The 26,755-nt window shown below is 37.0% G+C and overlaps 1 protein-coding gene across 5 annotated transcripts in view; it reads right to left on the reverse strand.

The window, feature by feature from the left end:
* The window catches only part of UIMC1 (ubiquitin interaction motif containing 1), a 128,225-nt gene that overhangs the window by 60,767 nt on the left and 40,703 nt on the right, over positions 1-26,755 (reverse strand). For 2 of the 5 annotated variants that reach the window (XM_058546599.1, XM_058546580.1), the window contains exons 3-6: positions 25,402-25,489; positions 5,135-5,259; positions 4,304-4,403; positions 3,255-3,997 (exon numbers count right to left, since the gene is read on the reverse strand). In XM_058546599.1, coding sequence (XP_058402582.1) covers positions 3,255-3,997; positions 4,304-4,403; positions 5,135-5,259; positions 25,402-25,489 — 1,056 coding nt within the window. Of the gene's footprint in view, positions 1-3,254; positions 3,998-4,297; positions 4,404-5,134; positions 5,260-25,401; positions 25,490-26,755 lie in introns of those variants that run through there. The other 3 variants (XM_058546589.1, XM_058546608.1, XM_058546618.1) reach the window with 3 other exon arrangements.

A 26,755-nucleotide genomic window follows, 5' to 3' on the forward strand; every position in this document is an offset into this window, starting at 1 on the left:
TTTGGCAATAAATAGCAAGTCTTTTTTTATGTTCATAACTCTTTAACCCAGCATTTTTCTTGCTCCCTATCCCTAAGGACACTAACTTTAAATAAAGAAAAGTTTTATTTAGAAAGATGTTTATCACAACCAAAATATCCAGCAATAGGAAAACAGTTAAAATGTTATGGTAAATTCATAAGCCAGAATATTATGTAGTCATTAAAAATGAAATCTATAAATAATTTTAACATCATAAGAAAATGTTTACATAATGTTAATTTAAAAATACAAAAATGTAATAATATGATCTAAACCATACAAAAATAGGTATAGAAAAAAAGATGAGGGAATACATCACTAGACGGTAGGATTGTGGATGTTTTCAACTTTATACTTTTCATCATTTTTCAATAGTTCTAAGTGATTTCTAAAATTAATGTTAATGATTATACTGGATACTTACGAGGTTGTCTGCCTGATCTCCTTTTACTGAGGACTGTCCCTCACCCCTCCCACTGCGTTACAGCAGTGGGCTCACAGCTATTTGTACAATTTGACACATACCCACTTCAGGACACAGCCAACAGGGCTGGTGAGGGCTACTAAACCCAAATGGGCCATGAGTCCTTTCCTAGAAATTTGAAGTTAGAATTGGGAGAGAGTAAATCTCCTGTAACCTGTATTTAAGTTTGGGAGTTTGTAGGATCAGTGTCTTCCACCTACCATGTGAAACAGAGAAGCAAAGGAAGCCAGTCTGCAGGAAGAAAAATGAAGTAGATATAATATAGCGATGAGATACAGAAAAATTACAGATGATTTTCTAGACCCAGTACCTTCTCCAGGCTTGGTTACCAGCCTGTTTTAGAAGTTATGAGGCACCCTATTTCCTTATGATAAAGTCCTCTTTTTAATTAAGCTAGTTTATTTGGTTTGTTGTAGCCAAATAGTACCAATTAATAATACTATTTGCAGCGCTTGGTGGCCTGTTCATAAAGTTAGAGAACTTCAACATAATAGGCCAGCTGCTAGGTTTTGACCACTTCCTGACTATTCCAAAGGCACTGTTTTCAAACCTCAGAACTTGACACAAGTCTACGCTTTAAGAACTCTGGTCCCTGGGATCTTTCAAGCTAACAACTTGAATTACAATAAATCATTAAGTCTTCACTCTGTGGAGTTAATTTATACTTTTAAAGGGAATCATCTCTGAATTGCAAAGAACTAACAAACAAAACATGTTATCATAAGCATAACCTAACTTTCCTTTAGAAAAGAGGTAAGTCACTAGAAGAACTGTTAAGAAAAATACTTTCTCTTCCCATCTTTCCAGAATGTGAACGAAGAAGGCTGCGAGGGAAGAATGTTTCTCACAAGTACCCTCGATGAATGACTTTTCTGGTCCCTTAAAGAGAACAACTATGATTTATTGAGTGCCTATAATCTCCTAAGTATTATACTAGGTATTTTATATAGTAATTCACTGTAATCATTAAAACTATTGAAACATAATGAGTTGCTATTCCCATTTTCCACATGTAAAAACTGAGATTCAGAGCAGTTAAATGGCTTGCTCAAAGACACAGAGTTACTAAAATATAAAAGTTGACATTCAAATTTCAAATCCATGTTCTCTACACTACGCCATGAAATCTCATAGCTACCATTTCTTGAACTCTTACCATAAGAGAGACAGAACAAATAGGATAACAACAAAACCAAACCAAAAACTCAGAGTCCAATAACAGAAATAGCAACAAAAAACAGCAGTCATAAAACAGAACTCTTTAAAATTATAGTTTATAAAGAGTTTGTAATTATATGATTGCTCTTATAGCATTCAGAGAAAAAAACAGAATATAAGCTTACATGCATATAACACAATCTAGGTATGTCAGAAAAAAACTGAAAAGGCAACCTAAATGTCCTCAAATGGGGATTGCTTTCAGTAAATTATAGAAAACCACCACAAATAAAATCAGAAATATACCATTTTGTGGGGGGAAAAATAAACTGGAACACTATCTGCACTTCATATCACAAAGGACCACTTCCCGTATATAAAGGGTGCCTACAAACCACTAAGAAAAAGATTTTCGAAAGAGAAAAATGCCCCTAAGATCTAAACAGATAGAAAAGGAAATATAAGCGGATCTCAACTACATACATAATAAGAAAAATGCAAACTAAGACCACATTGAGTTACTATTTTTCATCTCTCAGATTGGCAAAGATCAAGAAGTCCTGATAATACTGTACTGGTATGGGTATGGGTAATATGGTTCTCATACACTGCAGTGAATGTAAATTTATACAACCTCTATAGAAGGCAATTTGGCAACAGCTAATAAAATTGTAAATGCATATATACTTTGATCCACCAATTACATATACAAGAAATTATCCTACAAATATCTCCCATGTGGATAAAACATCTTCTGTACAAGAGTATTCACTACAGTAGTGTTTGTAACAGTAAAATATTGGAAACAACCTAAATGTCCACCAACAGGGACACTGGATAAAATAAACTCATCCATACATGGTGTATTACACATCCAAAAAAAGAATAAATTCTTTATGTACTGTTACAGAATGATCTCATAGAGGTATTAAATGAAAAAAGCAAGGTACAGAATAATGCGTACAGTATGCTATCACATATGTAAAAGAAAGTGAGGAAAAGACTATGTATACACATTTGCTGGTACTACATAAAATACCTCAGAAGGATACACCAGAAACCAGTAACAAAGGTTGACTCCAGGGAGAAGAACTGACTGGCTGGGGAAGGGGATAGGAGACAGACTTTTCATTTATATCTTTTTGAATTTTGAGCCATGTGAACATTATTACCTATTCAAAAACTTAACTTTTTAGAAATAATAAACATTTAACACACACAAAAAAATTTATGGTACATCCGTATGACAAAATAATGTTTTCAAGTATAATAAATAAGAAAAGATCTAAGATAAACTATTAAGTGGGGGAAAGGAATAAAGCTTATACAGAAGAGTCTTCATTTTCTTGAAAAATTAAAAAGAAAAAATATTTTATATGCATATAAACAATGATGATTGCCTCTTGGTGGTGGGATTACAGGTAACTTTTTTCTTCTTCATATTCTTTTGTACTTTCCCAATTTTCTGTAGTGAGCATGTGTTACTTTAAAAATCAGGGGGGAAAAGACCACAAAAAGAACAAATAGCTAAAATAATCCTTGTTTAATCTGTGAATAAATCATCCTTAATCACAGCATCACTGACCCTTACCTGACCATGACTGGTTGTTGGTTCTTCCTCCAACAAAAGTTTCTCTTTCAAGCTTTTAATTGGGCTTTCTTGGAAATCCTTGGTTTTTGAGTGCCAGACAGATGCCCTAGACTCCTGCCTCTCCTCTTTGTCTTCATCTCCCATATCTTCTGAGATGCCTTCATTTTTTTCACTAGCCTGATCTCCTTGGCCACATTTATTCTGGATCAGAGAAGGAGGTCTAGGTAACACTGGTTCCCCAAACTCTTTTTTGTTTAAGAGCTGCCTCTGAGCCATTTTGAGGCTCTTCTGATAAACTTCCAACTGGCAGAGAATGACCTTGGTATATTGGTTAGGGTCTACTCCAGCAGGGCAGAATGGAATACCCCAGAAGTAGTGCACAGTGCCCCCAAAGTCCTGGAGACCTTTGGTATCTGCTGGGGTAGGCAGACAGTGCCTAGATGTGTCCCCCCTACCCTGGGCAGCTTTGTGAAAAGCACAACCCCTCCCAGTACTTTCCTGTGGCTTCCCACACTGTGTGTGCTCAGCCAAGTGGCCAGTACATCTGTCAAAACATTTAACGTTCTCATTCTCAAACACTGGCTGGCTTGACTGGTCCCAGCTTCCTGAGCTGCCAGAGACCGGTTCCTCTTCAGTGTTTTCAGTGTGGTCCCAAGGCTCCTCTCTTTCCTCAGCCTCGTTTCCCTGACTGATATGTGAGCCTTTAAACAGTGATGGAGGTACCAGCTGCCATATGCCTGTAGGTATTTGAGAAAAAGTAGGGCTAAGGACCAACTTTTTTAAGAGGGCTTGGTAAGTTAACACTTAGCAAGAATTACATACTGTGGGTAAAAAAGGCTCTGCTTTGGGTTTAACCAAATGTTGGCTTTTCCGTGAAGATAAAAGTATGCTGGATATGAGAGAGATCTCAACTACTTTCTGATTTAACCTCTTTAATACCACCAAAGGGATTTTGGGCATTTCTGTATATCTACTCTCAGCATGAGATCCCTGTGATATGGTTACACTTGATGAGTGAAAGGAGTCAGAACAGGGAGACATGCCTTCAGTGGTCCCAGAGTCTTTGGTTTTCTCTTGGTGGGACTGTGAAGACGGTCCAGTGGCCAGAGGTCGAGATCTGGTAGCAGAAGCATCAGACGGCCGGCAACTCTGAAACAAGTGATCCCACACCAGACCAGGTTTATTATTAAAATAGCTATACATGAAAGGTCACAGGAAGGACAAAAAGGGGAAGCCACTGTCCCTAACAGATTCTCCTCTCCAAAACGTAGATGCTCAATTCAAAGGAATTCCACAGCATGTACTGAATCCTTAGTATGTGCAAAGTGCTGTTCTAGATCACTATACTAAACCCTTTTCTAATATAAAGAGGTGAATGGCATAAAGGATAGCTCAGGACCTGCCATTGGCAAATATCCTTCACATTTAAAATAATCTCCACTACACATATTCAAATCACAATTTAATATTATTTGAAAAATTTTTAAACTGCCCATTCTTTCTCTCCCTAACCCACCTATGGTTCTCATTCCTTTTGCTCTCCCCACAAAACAGGGCAGGTAAGCACCTTATCTTGTTCCCTTTGGCTTCCTAGTACTTGGTAACTCTTTTCAGAAGCTGCCAACTACTATAGTTCTCTTAAGCCATGGACTGAAAATCTGTGTGGTAGAAGAAAACTCTTTCACATAGAATTAACAAACCACTTCAAACTGGGTTCACCAACAATTCCACATGGACTTTAAAAATTATTTTGGGAAATACTTGTTAGTTTAAAACCCTATCAACTACTATAGCTAGTTCCTAATGCAACCATAACACTGCAGAAGTAAAAGAATGTTGCTGATTAAGCCTCACAAACTTTTTCAACATAGCATATTTACATTCAGGCTTTCTGCAATGGCTTTCCTCAAGAGCTCCTCTTCTTCCTCCTCCTGGCTGTTCACCTCCCTAGCTTCCTGCTCACTCATTTTGAGAGCCAGAGCAAACTGTTCTTCTTCTGTCATTTCTGTAAGAGGATAGAGAAAAGAGAAGGGAGGGACACCACAAACATTGAATAAGCATGGAGGAAAGAAACACAATTATTAAACTTTTCAAGTGAAGACACTACAGACCATTTAGTACAATTTTAGAATCTTAAAATTGAGGAAAGCCCAAAAGGTAAGGTGTTGGCCAAGATCAGTAGCAGTGGTTACAACAGGAATCCTGCCTGGGTTAACTAGATTGTAAGCTTCTGTGAAAGCAGAGTTTTTGCCTTTTTTGTTCACTGTTGTATCTCCAGCATATAAACGAGTGCCTGGCACCTGGTAGATACTCAGTAAATATTTGGTGAATGAATAAACAGAGGTACCTACTCCCACTCTAGGGCTTTTTGCTACATATCACGCTGCTTTATGCTCAACATTTAGCTGGAATAATTTTATTCTTCAGAATCCTCTGATTTAAACCCAAGCAGAAAAGAATATCCCTAGTGACTAGAATGTGATCTCCAAACACCATTTCCCACTAAAAGCAACTGGAGGGGCCAGTGGTGGTGTAGTGGTTAAGTTTGAGCACTCTGCTTCGGCGGCCCGGGGTTCACGGGTTCTGATTCCTGGCGCGGACCTACATACCACTCATCAAGCTACGCTGCAATGGCATCCCACATACAAAATAGAGGAAAACTGGCACAGATGTCAGCTCAGGGACAATCTTCCTCAAGCAAAAAAAAAAAAAAAAAAGGAAGATTGGCAACAGATGTTAGCTCAGGGCCAATCTTCCTCACCAAAAACAAACAAAAAAAGCAACTGGAGTACCTTGGAGAAATGGCTGATTCCAAATCTGGAACATAAAACATAGATGAGCTAGAATATCTGTCATATCCGTGAGCAAGGAATCTATCAGACACCACTACGGTCATATCAAAAGAACTTTAGGGCCGACCCCGTGGCTTAGCGGTTAAGTGCGCGCGGTCCGCTACTGGCAGCCCGGGTTCGGATCCCGGGCGCGCACCAACGCACCGCTTCTCCAGCCATGCTGAGGCCGTGTCCCACATACAGCAACTAGAAGGACGTGCAACTACGACATACAACTATCTACTGGGGCTTTGGTGGAAAAATAAATAAAATTAAAAAAAAAAAAAAAAAAAAAAAGAACTTTAACAGCCAACTTAAAAAGGTTCTCCTGGCCAAAAATGGAACAAGTGGAACATCAATAAGGATAATGAATGCAATGAACTAAAACACATTTAATATGTTTAAATCTATGAGTTCATGATGATACTTAAAAAAAAACACACAACTAACTGCTCACTGTTGAAGAATGTTAATCAATTATTCTGAAAACTAGTAAGTAAAAAGATAGAGAATCAGGGGCCAGCCCAGAGGCCAAGAGGTTAAGTGCGCGCACTCCGCTGCGGCGGCCTGGGGTTCGCCGGTTCGGATCCCGGGCGCGCACCGACACACCGCTTGGGAAGCCATGCTGTGGCGGCGTCCCATACGAAGTGGAGGAAGATGCGCACGGATGTTAGCCCAGGGCCAGTCTTCCTCAGCAAAAAAAGAAGAGGACTGGCAGATGTTAGCACATCGCTGATCTTCCTCACAAAAAAAAAAAAAAAAAAAAAAAAGAGAATCAAACTTTTGCCCTACTCCTCCAATACAAGCTATACTACAGGGGAACCAAACAGATGAAAAGAAGTTTCTCTTTAAAGAACTACTTCAGCTCTAAACGTAAAAGAAATGACAGAATTAGAACATCGCCACTTTGTATAATGCCTATAGAGAGGATTTTGGCAATGTCTAACAAACTGTGTATGTGACCCAGCAATCCCAATTCCAGCAATTTACTCCAAAGATACACTTCCAATTAAAAAAAAAAAAAGCAAACGCACTACATTTTTCATTGCAGTATTGTTTGAATTTGCAAAACACTGGAATCTACTTAGTTAACATAGGACATTGCTTGAATAAACTTTGTCATATAAACATATAACTGTAAAAAAGAATAGGGAAGATATATATGGACCGGGAATAGAATGATTTCAAGGATATAATATTAAGTAAAAAAAGAAAAAAGAAAAGAAAAAGCAAAGTATAAGAGTATGTATATATAGTATGCTGTTTTTTGTGTAAAAAAGGAGAAATAAGAAAATATACACATACCTGTTTATTTTTGCAAAAAATGACGCAAGAAGGATAAATCAGAAACTAACCCATGTGGTTACCTACAGGTAGTTAGGAACATGGTAGGAGTGATAAGGAAGGGAGTGACACTTCTTTGACTATACCTTTCTGTATATCTTTGACTTACAGATTCATGTAAATGTTCAATATATTTTTAAAAGTAAAATTAAAAAATGAGCGATCCCTAAAACTGAATCCAAACATAAAAATGCATCCAGGGCCGGCCCCGTGGCTTGGCGGTTGAGTGCGCGCGCTCCGCTGCTGGCGGCCCGGGTTGGGATCCCCGGCGCGCACCAACGTACCGCTTCTCCGGCCATGCTGAGGCTGCGTCCCGCATACAGCAACTAGAAGGATGTGCAACTATGACATACAACTATCTACTGGGGCTTTGGGGGGGAAATAAAAAAAAAAAGGACTACGGAATTAGTTTATAAAAAAAAAAAATGCATCCAATTGAATTTGAAATGACTCTAATGAGAATGAAAACATAACATATCAAAATCTGTGGGATGCACTTAATGCAGTGTTTACAGGGAAATGTACAACTTTACATGATCATATTAGAGAAGAAAAAACATTTAAAATCAATGATCCAAGCTTTCCACTTTAAGAAGCTAGAAAATGAAGAGTGAAATTAACCCAAAGTAAGTAGAAAGAAAGATAAAGAGAAGAAATCAAGAAAATAGAAGATGGCAAACAATAGAGAAAAAAATTGAAGAAACAAAAAATTGGTTCTACAAAAAGGTCAGTAAAATTTATAAAATCCTAACTAAACTGATCAAGAAAAAAAGAAGAGAAAACACAAATTGACAACATCAGGAATACAAGAGGGGATATATCACTATAGATTCTGCAGTCACGAAAAGAATAATACTTTGGACAATTCTATGCCAATAATGCAACTTGGATCATGCATTCTCAACAGGGGTGACACATCATTCCCAAATGGACAAAAATTGGTTCTTGGAGGTCAAAAAATCTTACTCTATGTATAAAACACAGATATATAATTGATACATAAACAGGATATACAGCGTTTTCTGTGGTATTAAAATTTCATGGGGACAGCCGTGGTTAGGAAAAAAATGTCTAACAGGATCCTTCAGGGAACAACCATGAAAAAAGGACTGAGAAACACTGAGTTAGCAGAAACAAAAAAAAATTATCGAAAAACACCAATTATGAAAACTGACACAAAAAGAAATAGAAAATCTGAATAGCCCTATAACTATTAAAGAAATTGAATTTGTAATTAAAAACTTTTCCATAAAATAAATCCCAGGGCCATCTGACATTCATCACTCGTGAATTCTATCAAAGAATAAAGAAAAAAGTAATACCATACTAATTCAGAAAATAAGAGATCATTTTTCCCAAAATTGATTTATAGATGCAACATAATCCCAATCAAAATGCCAACAAACTTGTTTAATGGAATATAACAGAAAATTCAGAAATAGATCTGCACACTGATTTTCAATTGATTTCCAACAAGGAAGGATGGGCTTTTCAACAAATGGTGCTACAACAATTGGATATCCATAAGGAAAAAAATGAACCCTTACCTCACACTATATACAAACATTAACTCAAAATGGATCATATATCTAAATGTAAAAGCTAAAAACTATAAAAATTCTATAAGAAAACACAGATGAAGATCTTTGAAACCTTGGGGTACTCAAAGATTGCTTTGATAAGACCCAGAAAGAAAAACTATAAAAGAAAAAAAATGGACCAGAATATATAAAGAACTACAATTCTGTTTTCTAGTACACACGGAGGAAGCTCCACAGCCAGACTGCTGGGTTTAAATCTTGATTTTTGCCTCTTTAGTTGTGCAATCTTGAGCAGGTTATTTATCCCCTGTACCTGGATACTGGTGCTGGTCTCCGATAATCTCCCTCCCCCTTTTTATTTTGTTTCTTTAATCTGCTGTGGACACATCTGAAGAGTAAATATACTATTGACTTTAGGGATTCTCGTGTAAATATCATCATTTTGTAATACTTGTTTTATTTCACACATATATAAAATGGAGGTAATAATATTTAAGGCTGTTATGAGGATTAAATAATTTAATACATGTTAAACACTTAGAATAGTGCTTGGCACATAAGTGCCCAATAATTGTTAATTATTACTATTAATTAATAACTAAATTATGTATTATTATGTATTATTTAAAGAAATCTAAAACTTTAATTCAGATTCTCTTTCTAACTTAGTCATTTTATGTATATTTTACTGACAGCATATAAGTACACAAGTTGACAAAGACGCCATTACATATTTACTTCAACTACAATCAGAATTAAAAGGATGGGGCCGGCCCTGTGGCGTAGCGGTTAAGTGCATGTGCTCCGCTGCTGGCGGCCCGGGTCTGGATCCCGGGCACGCACCAACGCACCGCTTGTCAGGCCATGCTGTGGCGGCGAGCCATATAAAAAAAAAAAAGTAGAGGAAGATAGGCACAGATGTTAGCCCAGGGCCAGTCTTCCTCAACAAAAAGAGAAGGATTGGCATGGATGTTAGCTCAGGGCTGATCATCTTCACAAAAAAAAAAAAAAAGAAAGAAAGAAAAAGAAAAAAAAATTTTTAAAAAAAGAATTAAAAGGACCCTGTCATCTACTGGTTACTGTCTCTTACTTTCACATATCAACCACGATCTGAGACTAAAGTCCAATAAACATCATTGTTGACTAGGACACATTTTACCTGACCTCTCTACTATGTAAGAATCCAACCATTAGAAGAAAGAGAAAAACAAATTGGAATCCCACTTGGAAGCATGCTCCTTTAAGGAAAATGTCAGCAAATGTCACCTTTAGAATCTCCAATTGAATTGGCTCAACTCAGTTTATCAAATGATTCTGCTGAGCTAAACACATAGTAGCACACAATTTGTGTGAAGTCGATTATGCTGGTCATAATTTATGATGATCAACGTCTCCCACCATTCAGGTCAGCCTTCCACTGAGATGTGCAAACAGGCTGTTAACAATCCAGAATACGAAACTAGACAGTACATCAAGGAACCTATAATAATTTGTGGGTATTTAAAAAGGGTGAAAGGGAACATTTCATATACAGTCATGTACTGCACAAGAATGTTTCGGTCAACGACAGACCACATATACGACGGTGGCCTCATAAGATTAGTACTATATATCCTAGGTATGCAGTAGGCTACACCATCTAGGTTTGTGTAAGTACACTCTATGATGTTCACACAATGATGAAATCACCTAATCATGCATTTCTCAGAATGTATCACCACTGTTAAGCAACACATAACTGTAACAAAAAAATAAACCAGATAAATTATTTTCCCACCCAAATCTTTTCCTAATTACTTTCTTTTCCAAAACAGATACAGCTTTGCAATTGTGGTAAAGCTGATATACCTATATATTGCCGGTTAGAGTGTAAATTTATAAAACACTTTTGAGAGCATTAAGGCATTGTGTCATAACCCTTATAGATGTGCATTCTCAAATGAAGTGATACCACTTCTGGGAATTCACCGTAGGTAATCACTGAAAAGAAGGAAAGTGTCATACACAAAAGATATCCACTACACTATCATCTATAACAGCATTGACTTAAATGCCTAAAAACAAGGCAATGGTTAAGTAAATTATGGCATGTTAACTCAAGAGAATCAGACGTTATCAAAATGCTAATCATGAAGACATAAAAATGATAAAACGTGTAAAAGCCAAATGAAAATATAATGGGGATGACACTGAAAATATAATGGGGATGACTCAACCAATTTCTGGTTCCACATGTAAGGAGACTGGAATTCTCCACTCTGTCCTAACAACAAGTAAAAAGCTGAACAGACTGAAAAATCAACAACTCTTCTTGGAGCCACGAGAGAGAAGGACATAGGGCAAACTGCAGCCTCCAAGATGGAGAGACAGAGAGGGAAATACAAGGAGTCACGGCTTATCAGAGCAGAAATTCATAGCGGAAACTGCCACAGAAACCAGTGCGAAGGTAGGAAAATCTAAACTGCAATTGACAAATTGCTGGAGGCCCAGTGTGTACAAGTTTGAGAGTTAAAAACTCCAGGGGAACTCACTCATGGGAGCCCCCCCCATACTTTTGTGAGTTTTACCTCCAAGAGCTCAACAAGGTTCTCAAAATAAATACCAGAGAAAATTCCTCTTGAGCATACCACAGGGAAAGATGAAAAGGAACTATGTTGAAATATACCAGCACTCTGTTCTTTTTAAGAAGGCCTGCCCTAGGAGAAACTAGTTAACCAGAGCCTAAACTGACGGGGTATTATCGGAGTCTGACCGACCTGGAAGAAGGGAAATACCAAACTCCAACCTACTCTAGCCAACCTGCCCCACAAAGGGGATAGGAAAAAAACTGAAAAACACTTGTGAAGTTCATGGTCCAGAGACACAGGTTCACTGAAAGACTGAGACCTAATCACAGAATACTTCCCTTACCCCCACCCCTTACCACCACATTAGTAAAGGCCTATTTATAGTACATCATGTCCACCTATCAAGAAAAAATTACAAGGCATACTAAAAGGCAAAAAACACAATTTGAAGAGTAAGCATCAGAACCAGACACGGCAGAGATGTTGGAATTATCAGACTGGGAATTTAAAACTATTATGATTAATATGCTAAGGGCTCTAATGGATAAAGTACAGAGCATGCAAAAACAGACAGGCAATGTAAATAGAGAAATGGAAATCCTAAGAAAGAACCAAAAAGAAATACTAAAGATCAAAAACACTATAAAATAAATTAAAGGGGCCGGCCCAGTGGCACAGTGGTTAAGTGTGTGTCCTCAACTTTGGCGACCCGGGGTTTGCCAGTTTGGATCCCAGGCGCACACCGACGCACCGCTTGTTAAGCCATGCTGTGGTGGTGTCCCATATAAAACAGAGAAAGATGGGCATGGATGTTAGCCCAGGGCCAGTCTTCCTCAGCAAAAAAGAGAAGGATTGGCATCAGATACTAGCTCAGGGCTGATCTTCCTCACAAAAAAAAACACAAAAAGAAAGGAAGAATGCCTTCAATGGGCTTATACATAGACTGGACACAACCAAGGAAAGAATCTGAGCTTGAGGATATATTAATAGAAATCTCCAAAACTAAAAAGTAAAGAGAACAAAGACTGAAAAGAATACAACAGAATATCCAAGGACTGTGGAACAACTACAAAACAAGTAAGAAACATGTAATGGGATTACCAGAAGGAAAAGAAAGAGAGAAAGGAGCAAAAGAAATATGTGAAACAATAACGACTCAGAATTTCTTCCAAATTAATAACGTCAGATTTCAAACCACAGATCCAGGAAGCTCAGAGAATACCAAACAGAAAAAAATGCCAAAAAATCTAAGATAAATAAAAAATCCTGAAAGAAGCCAAAGGAAAAATTCACTACCTACAGAGAAACAAAGATAAGAATTACATCTGACTTCTCAGAAGCCATGAAAGCAAGAAGAGAGTGGCGTGAAATATTTAAAGTGTTGAGAGAAAAACACTACCAACATAGAATTCAGCACCCTATGAAATTATTCTTCAAAAGTGAAGGAGAAATAAAGATTTTCTCAAACAAAAACTGAAGAAGTCTGTTGCCAGTAGACCTGCCTTGCAAGAAATGTTGAAAGAAGTTCTTTAGACAGAAGGAATACAATATAGGTCAGAAACTCGGATCTATATAAACAAAGGAAGAGTATCAAAGAAGGAATTAAGTGAAGGCAAAATAAACACTTTTATTTTTCTTATTCTTAATTGATCTAACAGATAATAGTTTGTCCAAAAAACTAATAACAATAATGTACTTGATTATGTATGCTTAAATATCTTATTTATATATATGTATGCATGAAATGAATGACAGCAATGATAAAGGGATGGGAGGGAGGAATCAGCATTATTTTGTTATTATAAAGTACACATAATACCCATGAAGCAGTATAGTGTTATTTGAAAGTGGACTTGGATTAGTTGTAAATGTATATTGCAAACTCAAGGGCAACCCCTAAGAAAAGTAAAGTAAGAACTCTAACTGAAATACTAAAAAAGAAGAGGAAACAGAATCATAGAAAATGCCCAATTAGGGGCCAGCCCGGTGGCGCAAGCGGTTAAGTGTGCGCGCTCTGCTGGGGCAGCCCGGGGTTTGCCGGTTTGGATCCCGGGCACGCATTGATGCACCACTTGTTGGGCCATGCTGTGGCAGCGTCCCATATACAAGTAGAGGAAGATTGGCACGGATGTTAGCCCAGGACCAGTCTTCCTCATCAAAAAGAGGAGGATTGGCAGATGTTAGCTCAGGGCCGATCTTCCTCACAAAAAAAAAAGAAAAAGAAAAAAAAAAAAGAAAATGCCCAATTAAAACCACAAAAGGAAGGGAGAAAATGGAAGACAAAAATGGGAATGAAGACGAGGGGTGAAAGATAGAAAACAGTAACAAATAAGGTAGATGTTAATCCAACTATATCAATAATCACTCTGAATGTCAACGGACTAAATGCACCAATTAAAAGAGAGATTGTCAGAGTGGATCAAAAAACAAGACCCAACTATATGCTGTCTACAAGAAACCCACTTTGAATATAAAGACAAATATAGATAAAAAGTAAATGGGAAGGCCGCCCGGTGGTGTAGTGGTTAAGTTTACATGCTCCGCTTCAGCAGCCCACGGTTCACCGGTTTGGATCCTGGGCACAAACCTACTCACCGCTCATCAAGCTATGCTGAGGCAGTGTCCCACACAGAAAAACTAGAAGGACCTACAACTGGGATATACAACTATGTACTGGGGCTTTGGGGAGAAAAAAGAAAAATACAGGCTGGTATCTTAAAAAAAAGTAAGTGGATGTAAAAAATATACTGCACTAACACTAATCAAAAGAAAGTAGGAGTAACTATATTAATTTCAGATAGAGCAGGCTTTAAAGCAAGGAAAGTTATCAGGGATAAAGAAGGGTAATACATAATGATAAAGAGGTCATTTCTCCAAGAAGACATAACAATCCTTAATGTGTAAGTGCCTAACAATAAGCATCACTACGTGAGGCAAAAGCTGATGGAACTACAAGGAGAAACAGAAAAATCTACTATCATAATTGGAAACTTCAACACCTCCATATCAGAAACGGACAGATCTAGCAGGCAGAAAATCAGTAAGGATACAGCTGAACTCAACAATATCATCAGGAGGGAGGAATGCGAAAGGGATGATTAGGCACATGTGTGTGGTGATGGATTGTAATTAGCATTTGGGTGGTGAACATGATGTAATCAATACAGAAACAGAAATATAATAATGTATGCCTGAAATTTATACAATGTTATAAACCAATGTTACTGCAATAAAAAATAAATTATAAAAATAAATAAAAAATAAATTTTAAAAAAATCATCATTAATCAATCAACTGGATATAATGGACATTTATAGACTACTTCAACCAATAACAAAAGAATACACATTCTCCTCGAGCTCACACAGAACATTCACCAAGAGGGACCACTTTCTGGGCCATAAAACACACCTTAACAAATTTAAAACAACAGAAATCAGGCAATGTCTGCTCTCAGACCAGAATGAAATGAAACTAGAAATCAATACCTGAAAGATAACTAGAAAATCCAGAAATATATGGGGATTAAACAACACACTTCTAAATAACAAATAAGTTAAAGAAGAAATCTCAAGAGAAATATAAAAATATTTTGAATTAAATGAAAATCAAAACATCAAAATTTGTGTGATGCAGCAAAAGCAGTGGAGGGACATTTATAGCATTGAATGCACATATTACAAAGGAAGAAAGATGGGCTGGCCCCATGGCGTAGTGGTTAAGTGCACGCGCTCTGCTGCTGGCGGCCCAGGTTCAGATCCGGGCAAGCACCAAGGCACTGCTTGTCAGGCCATGCTGTGGTGGCATCCCATATAAAGTGGAGGAAGATGGGCACGGACGTTAGCCCAGGACCAGTCTTTCTCAGCAAAAAGAGGAGGATTGGCATGGATGTTAGCTCAGGGCTGATCTGCCTCACAAAAAAAAAAAAAAGAAAGAAAGATCTAAAATCAATCATCTAAGTTTCCACCTCAGGAGACTAGAAGAAAAGAGCAAACTAATCCAAGGAAAGCAGAAGAAAAGAAATAATAAGAATTACAGCAGAAATCAATGGAATTGAAAAGAAGAAATCAACAGAGAAAATGAACCAAACCAAAAGCTAGTTCTTTGAAAAGATCAATAAAATTGGTAAGCCTCTACCCAGGCTAAGAAAAAAAAGAGAGGACACAAATTACCAGTATCAGAAATGAAAGAGGGAATATCACTACAGATCTCATAGACATCAAAAAGATAAAAAAGGAATACTATGAACAACTCTATGCCAACAAATCTGATAACCCAGATGCAATGGACCAATTCCTTTAAAGATCCAATCTGCCAAAACTCACATAAGAAGAAACAGACAATCTGAATAGGTCCATACCTATTAAAGAAATAGAATCCATAATTAATAACCTTCCAAAACAAGAAAGCACCAGACCCAGCTGGGTTCACTGGTGAATTCTAACAACACTTAAGGAAGAAATTATATAAATTCTCTACAATCTCTTTCAGAGGATAAAAGCAGAAAGAAAACTTTCTAACTCATTCTATGAGACCACCATTAACCCTAACACCAAAACACTACAAGAAAACTACAGACCAATATCTCTCATGAACACAGATGCAAAAATCCTCAACAAAATATTAAAAAATCGAATCCAACAATGTACAAAAAGAATTATACACCATAACCAAGTGGGATTTAGCCGAGATATGTAATGCTGGTTCAACATTCAAAAATCAATTAATGTAATCCAACACACCAACAGGATGAAAAAGAAAAACCACACAATCAATAGATGCAGAAAAATCACTGGACAAAATCAAACACCCATTCATGATAAAAACTCTCAGTAAACTAGGAATAGAGGAGAACTTCCTAAACTTGACAGAGAATATCTACAAAAAACATACAGCTAACATCACACTTAATGGCGAGAACTAAAAGCTTTCCCACTAAGAACAGGAACAAGGCAAGGATGTCCCGTCTCACTATTCCTTTTCAACATCGTACTGGACATACCAGCTAATGCAGTAAAGACAAGAAAAGGAAATAAAATGTATACAGATTGGAAAGGAAGAAATAAAACTGTCTTTGTTCTCAGATGACATGATCGTCTATGTAGAAAATCTAAAAGAATCAACAAAAATAATCCTGGTCGGCCCGGGTTCGGATCCCGGGCGCGCACGGATGCACCGCTTTTCCGGCCATGCTGAGGCCACGTCCCACATACAGCAACTAGAAGGATGTGCAACTATGACATACAACAATCTACTGGGACTTTGGGGAAAAAAAAAACAAGAAGGAGGATTGGCAATAGATGTTAGCTCAGAGCGGGTCTTCCTCAGCAAAAAGAGGAGGATTAGCATGGATGTTAGCTCAGGGCTGATCTTCCTCACAAAAAAAAAAAAAATAATAATAATACTGGAACTAATAAGCAATTATAGTAAGGTTATAGGATACAAGGTTAATATATGAAATTCAATCACATTCTCATATACTAGCAATGAACAAGTGTAATCTGAAATTTAAAACACAATATCATTTACATTAGCACCCCCAAAATTAAATACTTATACTTGAGGTCTGCATCTAACAAAATAATGTATAAGATCTATATGAGGAAAACTACAAAACTCTTATGAACAAAATCAAAGAAGAACTAACTAAACGAAGAGATATTCCATGTTCAAGAATAGGAAGACAATACTGTCAAGATGTCAGTTCTTCCCAACTTGATCTGTAGATTCAATGCAATCCCAATCAAAATCCCAGCAAGTTATTTTGTAAATAGCAACAAACTCATTCCAAAGTTTATATGGAGAGAGCCAAAGATCCAGAATAGCCAATACAATATTGAAGGAGAAGAACACAGTTGGAGGACTGATGCTACCTGACTTGAAAACTTACTATATAAAGCTACAGTAATCAAAATAGTGTGGTATTGGCAAAAGAACAAACAGATCAGTGGAACAGAACAGAGAGCCCAGAAATAGACCCACATATATACAGTCACCGGATCTTTGACAAAGGAGCAAAGGCAATACAATGAAACAAAGAGAGCCTTTTCAACGAACATTGCTGGAACAACTGGACATCCATATCCAAAAAAATAAATCTAAACAAAGACCTAACACCTGCCCAAAATTAACTCAATATGTAATAATAAATGTATATATAATAAATGTAAACATTTAAAAAAATAAATGTAAAACATTTTTGTTTAAATTTAAATTATGTTTTAAAATTTAAAATTGTTTTAAAATATTTTTTAATTTAAAACTGTTTTTAAAAAATTTTAAATTTATATTATGTTTTAAATGTAAACATTTAAAAAACATAAATATAAAACACAAAACTATAAAACTCCTAGAAGATAACTTAAGAGAAAATCTACATGACCTTTGGTATGGCAATGACTTTTTAGATATAACACCAAAGGCACAATCCATGAAAGAAGTAATTGATAAGCTAGACTTGATTAAAAATCAAAAACTCCTGCTCTGCAAAAAACAATGTCAAGAGAATGAGAAGACAAGCCATAGATTGGGAGAAAACACTTACAAAAGATACATCTGATAAAGGACTGTTATCCAAAATATACAAAGAACTCTTAAAACTCAACAATAAGAAAACAAACAACCAATTAAAAAGTGGGCTAAATACTTTAACAGGCACCTCACCAAGAAGATATATAGATGGTAAATAAGCATAAGAAAAGATATTCCTCGGGCCGGCCCCGTGGCTTAGCGGTTAAGTGCGAGAGCTCTGCTGCCGGCAGCCCGGGTTTGGATCCCGGGCGCGCACCGATGCACTGCTTCTCCGGCCATGCTGAGGCCGCGTCCCACATACAGCAACTAGAAGGATGTGCAGCTATGACATACAACTATCTACTGGGGCTTTGGGGGAAAGAAAAAATAAATAAATAAATAAATAAAATAAATAAATAAATAAAAAGATATTCCACATCATATGTCATCAGGGAAATGCAAATTAAAACAAAAATAAGATACTACTAAATACCTATTAGAATGGCCAAATTCTGTAACACTGACGACACCAAATGCTGGCAAGGGTATCGAGCAACTGGAACTCTCATTTATTGATAGTGGGAATACAAAACAGAGCAGCCACTTTGGAAGATAGTTTGGTGGTTTCTTCCAAAACTCTTCAAAACGTACTCTCACCATACAATCCAGCAACCACTTCCTTGGTATTTACCCAAAAGAGCTGAAAACTCATGTCTACACAAAAACCTGCACACAAATATTTATAGCAGCTTAACTCTTAATTGCCAAAACTTGGAAGCAACCAAAATGTCCTTCAATAGGTGAATGGATAAATAAATTATGGTATATCCAGACAATGGAATATTATTTAGCGCTAAAATGAAATAATCTACCAAAGCATGAAAAGACACAAAGGAACCTTAAATGTACACTACTAAGTGAAAGAAGTCAATCTGAAAAGGCTACATACTGTATGATTCCTACTATATGACATTCTGGAAAAGGCAAAACTATGGAGACAGTAAAAAGATCAGTGGTTGCTTGAGACTGGCAGGGGAAGTAGGGGAGGGATAAACAGGCAGAGCACAGAGGATTTTTAGGGCAGTGAAAATACTCTGTATGATACCATAACGATGGATACATGTCATTATATATTTGTCAAAACCCATAGAATGTACAACACCAAGAATGAACCCTAATGTAAAAAATAAATTCTTAACAAAACAAAATTTATATATACACATACATATATACGTAATATAATAAAAGACCCCAAACCACAGATCCAAAAAGAATATCAAGAAAAATATATTCCATGCTCCTCCCCCCCAAAATTCATACCTAAACATCATATTCAAAGTGGAAAAAAACAAAGTTATAGAATATATTGAAGGCAGCCAGAGAAAAAAAGACATGTTACATACAAAAGAATAAAGATAAGAATTAAAGCCAACTTCTCACCAAAAACTCTGCAGCTAGAAGACAATGGAGTGATATCTTGAAAATGCTGAGAGAAAAAACTGACAAACCAGAATTCTGTAACCAGGGGAAATATCTGTCAAAAATTTACAAGATTCAACATACCACTTTCAGTAAGAGGGAGAACTAGGCACAACATCAACAAGGAAGCAGAACACTTAAACAACAATATAACCCCACTAGACCAAACAAATATCTACATAACATTCCACCCAACTAAACCAAACAGATAGCTACAGAACACTCCATCCAACAACAGTAAAGTATACATTTTCCTCAAGCACGTGGAATATTCTCCAGGACAGACCATAAAATGGCAATAAAATAAGCCTCAATAAACATAAAAGGATAAAAACATACAAAGTATGTTTTCCGACCATAATGAGTAAAATTAGAATTAATAGAAAGAAGAAATTTGGGGAATTGACACATACATGGAAATTAAACAAAACACTTTAAAATAACTAATAGGTCAACAAAGAAATCACAAGGGAAAATAGAAAATACTTTGAGGTGAATGAAAATGAAAATATGTCTTCAAAACTAATCGGATGCAGCTAAAGTAGTACTTAAAGGGAAATTTACAGCTGTCTAATGCCTGTATTAAAAAAGAAAGATCTCCAATCAATAAGCTAAACTTCCACCTTAAGATACAGGAAAAAAAGAGCAAAGTAAATCTAAAGAAAGTGGAAGGAAGGAAATAATAAAGAATAGAGGAGAAATTAATAGAAAAACAAGAAAATCAATGAAACGAAAAGTTGGTTTTTTTGATAACTTCAACAAAACTGACAAACTCCAAAGGGAACGGGAAAAAAAAAAGAAGATTCAAATAACTAAAAGCAGAAATGACAGTGCAGATATTACCAACGATCTTACAAAAACAAAAAGGATTATAAGGGAACACCTATGAACAACTGTATGCCAATAAATTAGATAGCTTAGATGAAATGGACAAATTCCTAGAAAGACATAAACTACCAAAAGTGACTCAAGAAGAAACAGAAAATCTGAATAGAACACCACAGGTAACAGACTGAATTAGTAATTAAAAACTATTCACAAAGGGGCCAGCCCGGTGGCACAAGCGGTTAAGTGCAGGGTTCGGCTGCGGCGGCCCTGGGTTTGCCGGTTTGGATCTCGGGTGCGCACCGATGCACCGCTTGTCGAGCCATGCTGTGGCGGCGTCCCATATAAAGTGGAGGAAGATGGGCATGGATGTTAGCCCAGGGCCGGTTTTCCTCAGCAAAAAGAGGAGGACTGGCAGATGTTAGCTCAGGGCCAATCTTCCTCACACACACACAAAAAAAACTATTCACAAAGGCCCAGGTCCAGGCCCAGATGGCTTCACTGGTGAATTTTGTGCAACAGTTAAAGAAAAATTAATACCAATCCTCTTCCAAAACTGAAAGAGGAGGGAACAATGCCCAACTCATTCCACAAGGCCAGTATTAGCCTGATACCAAATCCAGACAAAGATATCACAAGAAAACTACAGACCAATATCTCTTATAACTGGAGATGCAAAAATCCTCAACATAATACTAGCAAACCAATCTAAGCAACATAGAAAAAGTATTATACACTACGACAAAGTAGACTTTATCCCAGGAATGCAAGGTTGATTTAACATAAGAAAATCAATTAATACACCAAATCGAGAGAATAAAAGACAAAACCCACATGATCATCTCAAAAGACACAGAAAAAGCATTCGACAAAATTCAACACCGCTTTCATGTTAAAAGCATTTTTAAATGATTAAAATAGTATATTTTATATGTATTTTACCACAATAAAAAATATTTTTAATGAGCAAAGGATCTGAATAGACATTTCTCCAAAGAAGATATACAAATGGCCAACAAGCACACGAAAAGATGCTCAACATCATTAGTCATTAGAGAAATGCAAATTAGAACCACAATGAGATACCACTTCACACCCACTAAGACAGCTATAAATTTTAAAAAAGAGAAAAATAAGTGTTGGCAAGGATGTGGAGGAACTGGAACCCTCATATGATGCTGGTAGAAATGTAAAATGGTGCAGCCACTTGATAAAACAGTCTGGCAGTTTCTCAAACAATTAAATATTGAGTTACCACATGACCCAGGAATTTCACTCCTAGGTATATATCCAAGAGAAATAAAAACATAAGTCCACACAAAAACTTGCACATGAATGTTCACAGCGACTTTAGTAATAATAGCCAAAGAGTAGAAACAACCCAAATGTCCATAAAATGATGAATGGATAAACAATATGCAGTACATCAATATAATGGAATATTATTTGGCAATAAAGGAATGAAGTACTAATATATGCCAAAACATGCGTGAACCTCAAAACACTAAGCTAAGTGAAAGAAGCCAGTCACAAAAGACCACATATTATATGATTCCATTTATATGGAATGTCCAGAATAGGCAAACCTATGGAGACAGAAAGTAAATTAGTAATTGCTTAGGGCTGGGCAGGATAAGGGCTTTGAGTGACTGGTAAGTGTATTGTATTTCTTTTTGGGGTGATGAAAATGTTCTAGAATTAGACTGCGGTGATGGCTGCACCACTGTTAATGGCTAAAAACCACTGTACACTTTAAATGAATATATTGTATGATGAATGAATTGTATGGCATGCGAGTTGTAACTCAACAAAGCAGTTCTATAAAAATGCAGAAGTAAAGAATTTCTCAGAAAAACAAAAATAGAGAATTAATTGGCAATAGGTCTACATTACAGGAAGTGATAAAGGAAGCTCTTCCAGCAAAAAGAGGATGATACTAGACAGAAACTGTGATCTACATAACAGCCCTTGAGATGGCACAAATAAAAGAAAGTATAGAATTCCTTATTTTTTATTTCCATTGCTCTAAAAGACAATTAACTATCTAAAACAAAATAGCATCACTGTATTGTGTGTTATAACATTTGCAAAAGTAAAATGTATACCAAAATGACACAAAGGAGGGTAGAAAGGAATTGGGAGTATAATGTTACAGTCTTTACACTACACATGAAGCAATATAACATTATTTCAAAGTGACTGCGATTAATTAAATATGTGTACTGTAAACTCTAGGGCAACCACTAAACAGTTTTTAAAAGAGATATAAATAATAAGTCAATAGGAAAAATAAAATGGAATCATAAAATAATACTCAATAAAAAAAAGGACAGGGCCAGCCCCGTGGCTTAGCAGTTAAGCGCGCGCGCTCTGCTGCTGGCGGCCCGGGTTCGGATCCCAGGCGTGCACCGATGCACTGCTTCTCTGGCCGTGCTGAGGCCACATCCCACATACAGCAACTAGAAGGATGTGCAACTATGACATACAACTATCTACTGGGGCTTTGGGGGAAAAATAAATAAATAAAATCTTAAAAAAAAAAAAAAAAAGGACAGAAAAAAGAAACAAAGAATAGTTGGAACAAATAAACAGCTTTCAAAATGACAGATTTTAATCCAATCACATCAACAATTACATTAAATGTAAATGTAAAAGACAGAAACTGTCAGAATAGATAAAAAAGATAAAAAGGATTGTCAGACTGGATAAAAAAGCATTGCACGACTAAAGAAAAAACTAAAACCCAATTTGACTATAAAGATCCAGAACAACCAAGCAGACAACTATCAACAGTCTACAATTGGTGACAGAAAATTAACTATCAATTGACATAAATTAGTACATCTCAAAAAGTAACTATTATCAATAACTTTAAAGACTGAAAGTAACTTGAGTATGATGGGGTTCAGGGCAGGCCACCCCAAGATGTGTCACTCTGGTATGTGGATTATTTCAAGCTAAACACAATAAAGGCTCAGAAGACTCGGAAAGAAACTTTGACATCCCCTGCCACTAACTGCCTAAAAGGATTTAAGATAGAAGGCCTGTCCCCAGGACAGGCCATCACCATAGATAACTCTGAGTATGGATAAATTGGGAGGGTCCTTGCCAAGCCCATTCTTATCAAAGTTCTGTTTACCAAACATTTACATTTGTAAGGGAAATCTCCATTTGTAAAGGTATCTCCCTCTCTGTACCAGGAAGAAGGGGGGATGACCTCATCTCTAGAAACTTACCAGTGGGGAAAGCAAGGCCTTAAATCTGCATAATAACCTTACTTTTATTTACTGTGTTTTTCTGGTAACCTCCCATAACTGACTCCCCCCACCCCCAACATCCTTTGTCTTTAGCTGAAAATAGTATTTAAGATGAGAACCTCTGCCATTTTGTCAAGTTACTCAGTTTTCCTGGTCTCTCCCATGTGTACACATTATAAAGCTTTGTTTGATTTTCTCCTGCTATTCGGTCTCATGTCAATTTAATTTGTAGCCCAGCCAGAAAGGACCCAGAGTGGATAGAGGATAGCATTCCTTCCCTTCAAGTACATTCAACAGATCTAACCATAGTGACAACCATCTCTAGATATAACACAATGATTTAACAACAAAGAGGTATTTGTGGTTAATTTTACAAGACTCAGAATTATACTTTAAATTACCAAAATTCAAATTAACAGTGAAAAAAAGCCTTATCTTCAATCAACTGTTGTATTAATTTCAACTAGTTATTGTACTTTCTGAAAAGTTCACTGAAATACTTGAACATTTCACATCACATTAAAATGCAAAAAATAATAATTATTAAATAATTTCACAATTAAGAAAGTCAGAAAACAAAGCAAAACCTCCCACAAATGGAATTTCCAAAGTGAAAAGAGCAATAAAAGTGTCCTTTGTTATTCATAACAATCCCCTTTCAACCACATCTGTGTTTATGTTAATGAGTTTACTTCTGGAAAGCCCCTAAGGATGGGGGCTGATTGCCAGGGGAATCAACCTGGTGATTAAAGGGTTGGAATTTTCAGTCCCACTCCCTGCAACCTCCAGGAGGAAGAAAAAAGGGCTGGCTGGAGGTTGAATTAATCACCAACGGCTAATGATTTAATCCATCATGCCTGCATAATGAGGCCTCCATAAAAATCACTAAACTACAGGGTTTGGAGAGCTTCCACGCTGGTGAAGTTGTGGAGGTAGTGGGAAGGTGACACACCTAGAGAGCACGGAAGCTCTAAACCCCTTCCCCTATATCCTGCCTTATGCATCTCTTCCATCTGGCTGTTCCTGAGTTAGATCCTTTATAATAAACCAGTCATCTAGTAAATAAGTTAGTTTCCCTGACTTCTCTGAGCCATTCTAGCAAATTAATTGAACCCGAGGGGGTCACAGAAATCTCTGATTTATAGCCAGTCTGTCAGAAGCACGGGTAACAACCTGGACTTGCAATTGGCATCTAAAGTAGGGGTAGTCCTGTGGGACTGAGCCTGTAACCTGTGGGATCTGACACTACCTCCAGGTAGTGTCAGAATTAAGTTAAATTGTAGAACACCCAGTGTCTGCTACAGAGTTGGAGAACTGCTTGGTGTGGAGGAAAACCCCCTACACGTTTGATGTCCAGAGTGAAGCATAGAGAGTATAGGAGACACACAGAAGAGTTTTTCCCTTACAATTTTAATGACAAAAATAGTATTAGGTACCATTATTTGAGCCACTAAGTGACTTTCTAAGTAAGTGTTATCATCTGCATTTTATTGAGGAAACAGAGGTAGGCTGAAAGCATTAATCTGCCTAAGGTTCACACAGTAAGGGCTGCAGCAAGGATTCAAACCCACGTGTGCCTAACTCTGAAGGTCACATTTTTAATTTCAACACTCTGTCTCTAATGTCAATTATATAAGCTATAGGTAACTGTCCACTAAAAATTTTAATGGAAACCAGAATAAACAGCAAGTACATACACCCTTATTTGAGAAACCTCTTCCTAATGAAGACACTAGTGTCAACTCTATTGTTGCAATTTCCAAACCATTCTTAACACAAAAATGAAAACATACGTGCAATTTTTCTTTTAGCCAGACACTTTGCTCTATTCGACTGTTTTGTCTTCGTTTTCTGCAATCCACTCTCCTCCTTTGGTTCCTGCTGCAAAACAAGAAATATGATCAAAGTGGCTACCATTAAAAGTAATACTCTTTCTCGGGGCTGGCCCGGTGGTGTAGTGGTTAAGTCCACGCACTCTGCTTCGGCGGCCGGGTGTTCGCAGGTTCGGATCCCGGGCACAAACCTACACACCCACATACATCCCACATACAAAATAGAGGAGGACTGACACAGATGTTAGCTCAGCAACAATCTTCCTCAAGCAAAAAGAGGAGGATTGGCAACAGATGGTAGCTCAGGGCCACTCTTCCTCACCAAAAAAAAAAAAAAAAATACTCTTTCTACCTCTTTTACAGCTAATAGAGGCTGCTGAGCCTCTGAAGAATCAGTGGCTGTTGTAAATGTTCACAGAAAACATCAGTAAAAGATTCCTTACAAAATAAAACAGAAAACATGTAGGTCTAGAAGCAATAAAAATCACAAAAATAAAAATTTATAATATATTGACATTATTATCTGTCACATACATGTTCAAGTAAAAATTGGCCTGTCTGCAAAATACCAGTAAGCAAGCACCCAAGTTCAGAGAAAGCTTCATTCAAGGTCTAAAAATCAATAATAACGTTTAAACTCAATGCATATTCATTTATTTTAAACCAGTACTTAAAAAAGCAACAGAACAGGGGCCAGCCCGGTGGCGCAAGCGGTTAAGTGCGTGCGCTCTGCTGTGGCGGCCCAGGGTTCGCCGGTTCAGATCCCGGGGGCACACAGACGCACCGCTTGTTAAGCCATGCTGTGGTGGCGGCCCATATAAAGTAGAGGAAGATGGGCACGGATGTTAGCCCAGGGCCAGTCTTCCTCAGCAAAAAAGAGGAGGACTGGCATTGGATGTTAGCTCAGGGCTGGTCTTCCTCACAAAAAAAAAAAAAGGAACGGAACAACTGGGGAAAAGTATGGGTTTTTTAACTTTAAAAAGGGCTAATTTTCCTTTTATATAAAGAACTCTTACAAATCAATAAAAAGACCAATATTTAGTCTCCTCCCATAGGCAAAGGATATAAGACACTTCATGGAAAAACATACATATGGGGCTCATAAGTATATGGAAAGATGCTCAATTTCACTTTGGAAATGCAAATCAAAACAATTACATAGAGACTTCTTTTTGTCTATATTAAGAGTAAAAATGAAAATTTTTATGAAACACAATGTGAGGAAACAAGTACTCTCATACCACTGAGGGGATAAAATTCATGCAATATGTTTAGAGGGCAAATTGGCAATAACCTCTAAAATCATAAATATACA

This window comes from Diceros bicornis, chromosome 1 (genome assembly GCF_020826845.1).
Source record: "Diceros bicornis minor isolate mBicDic1 chromosome 1, mDicBic1.mat.cur, whole genome shotgun sequence".
In the NCBI taxonomy this organism is placed as follows: domain Eukaryota; kingdom Metazoa; phylum Chordata; class Mammalia; order Perissodactyla; family Rhinocerotidae; genus Diceros; species Diceros bicornis.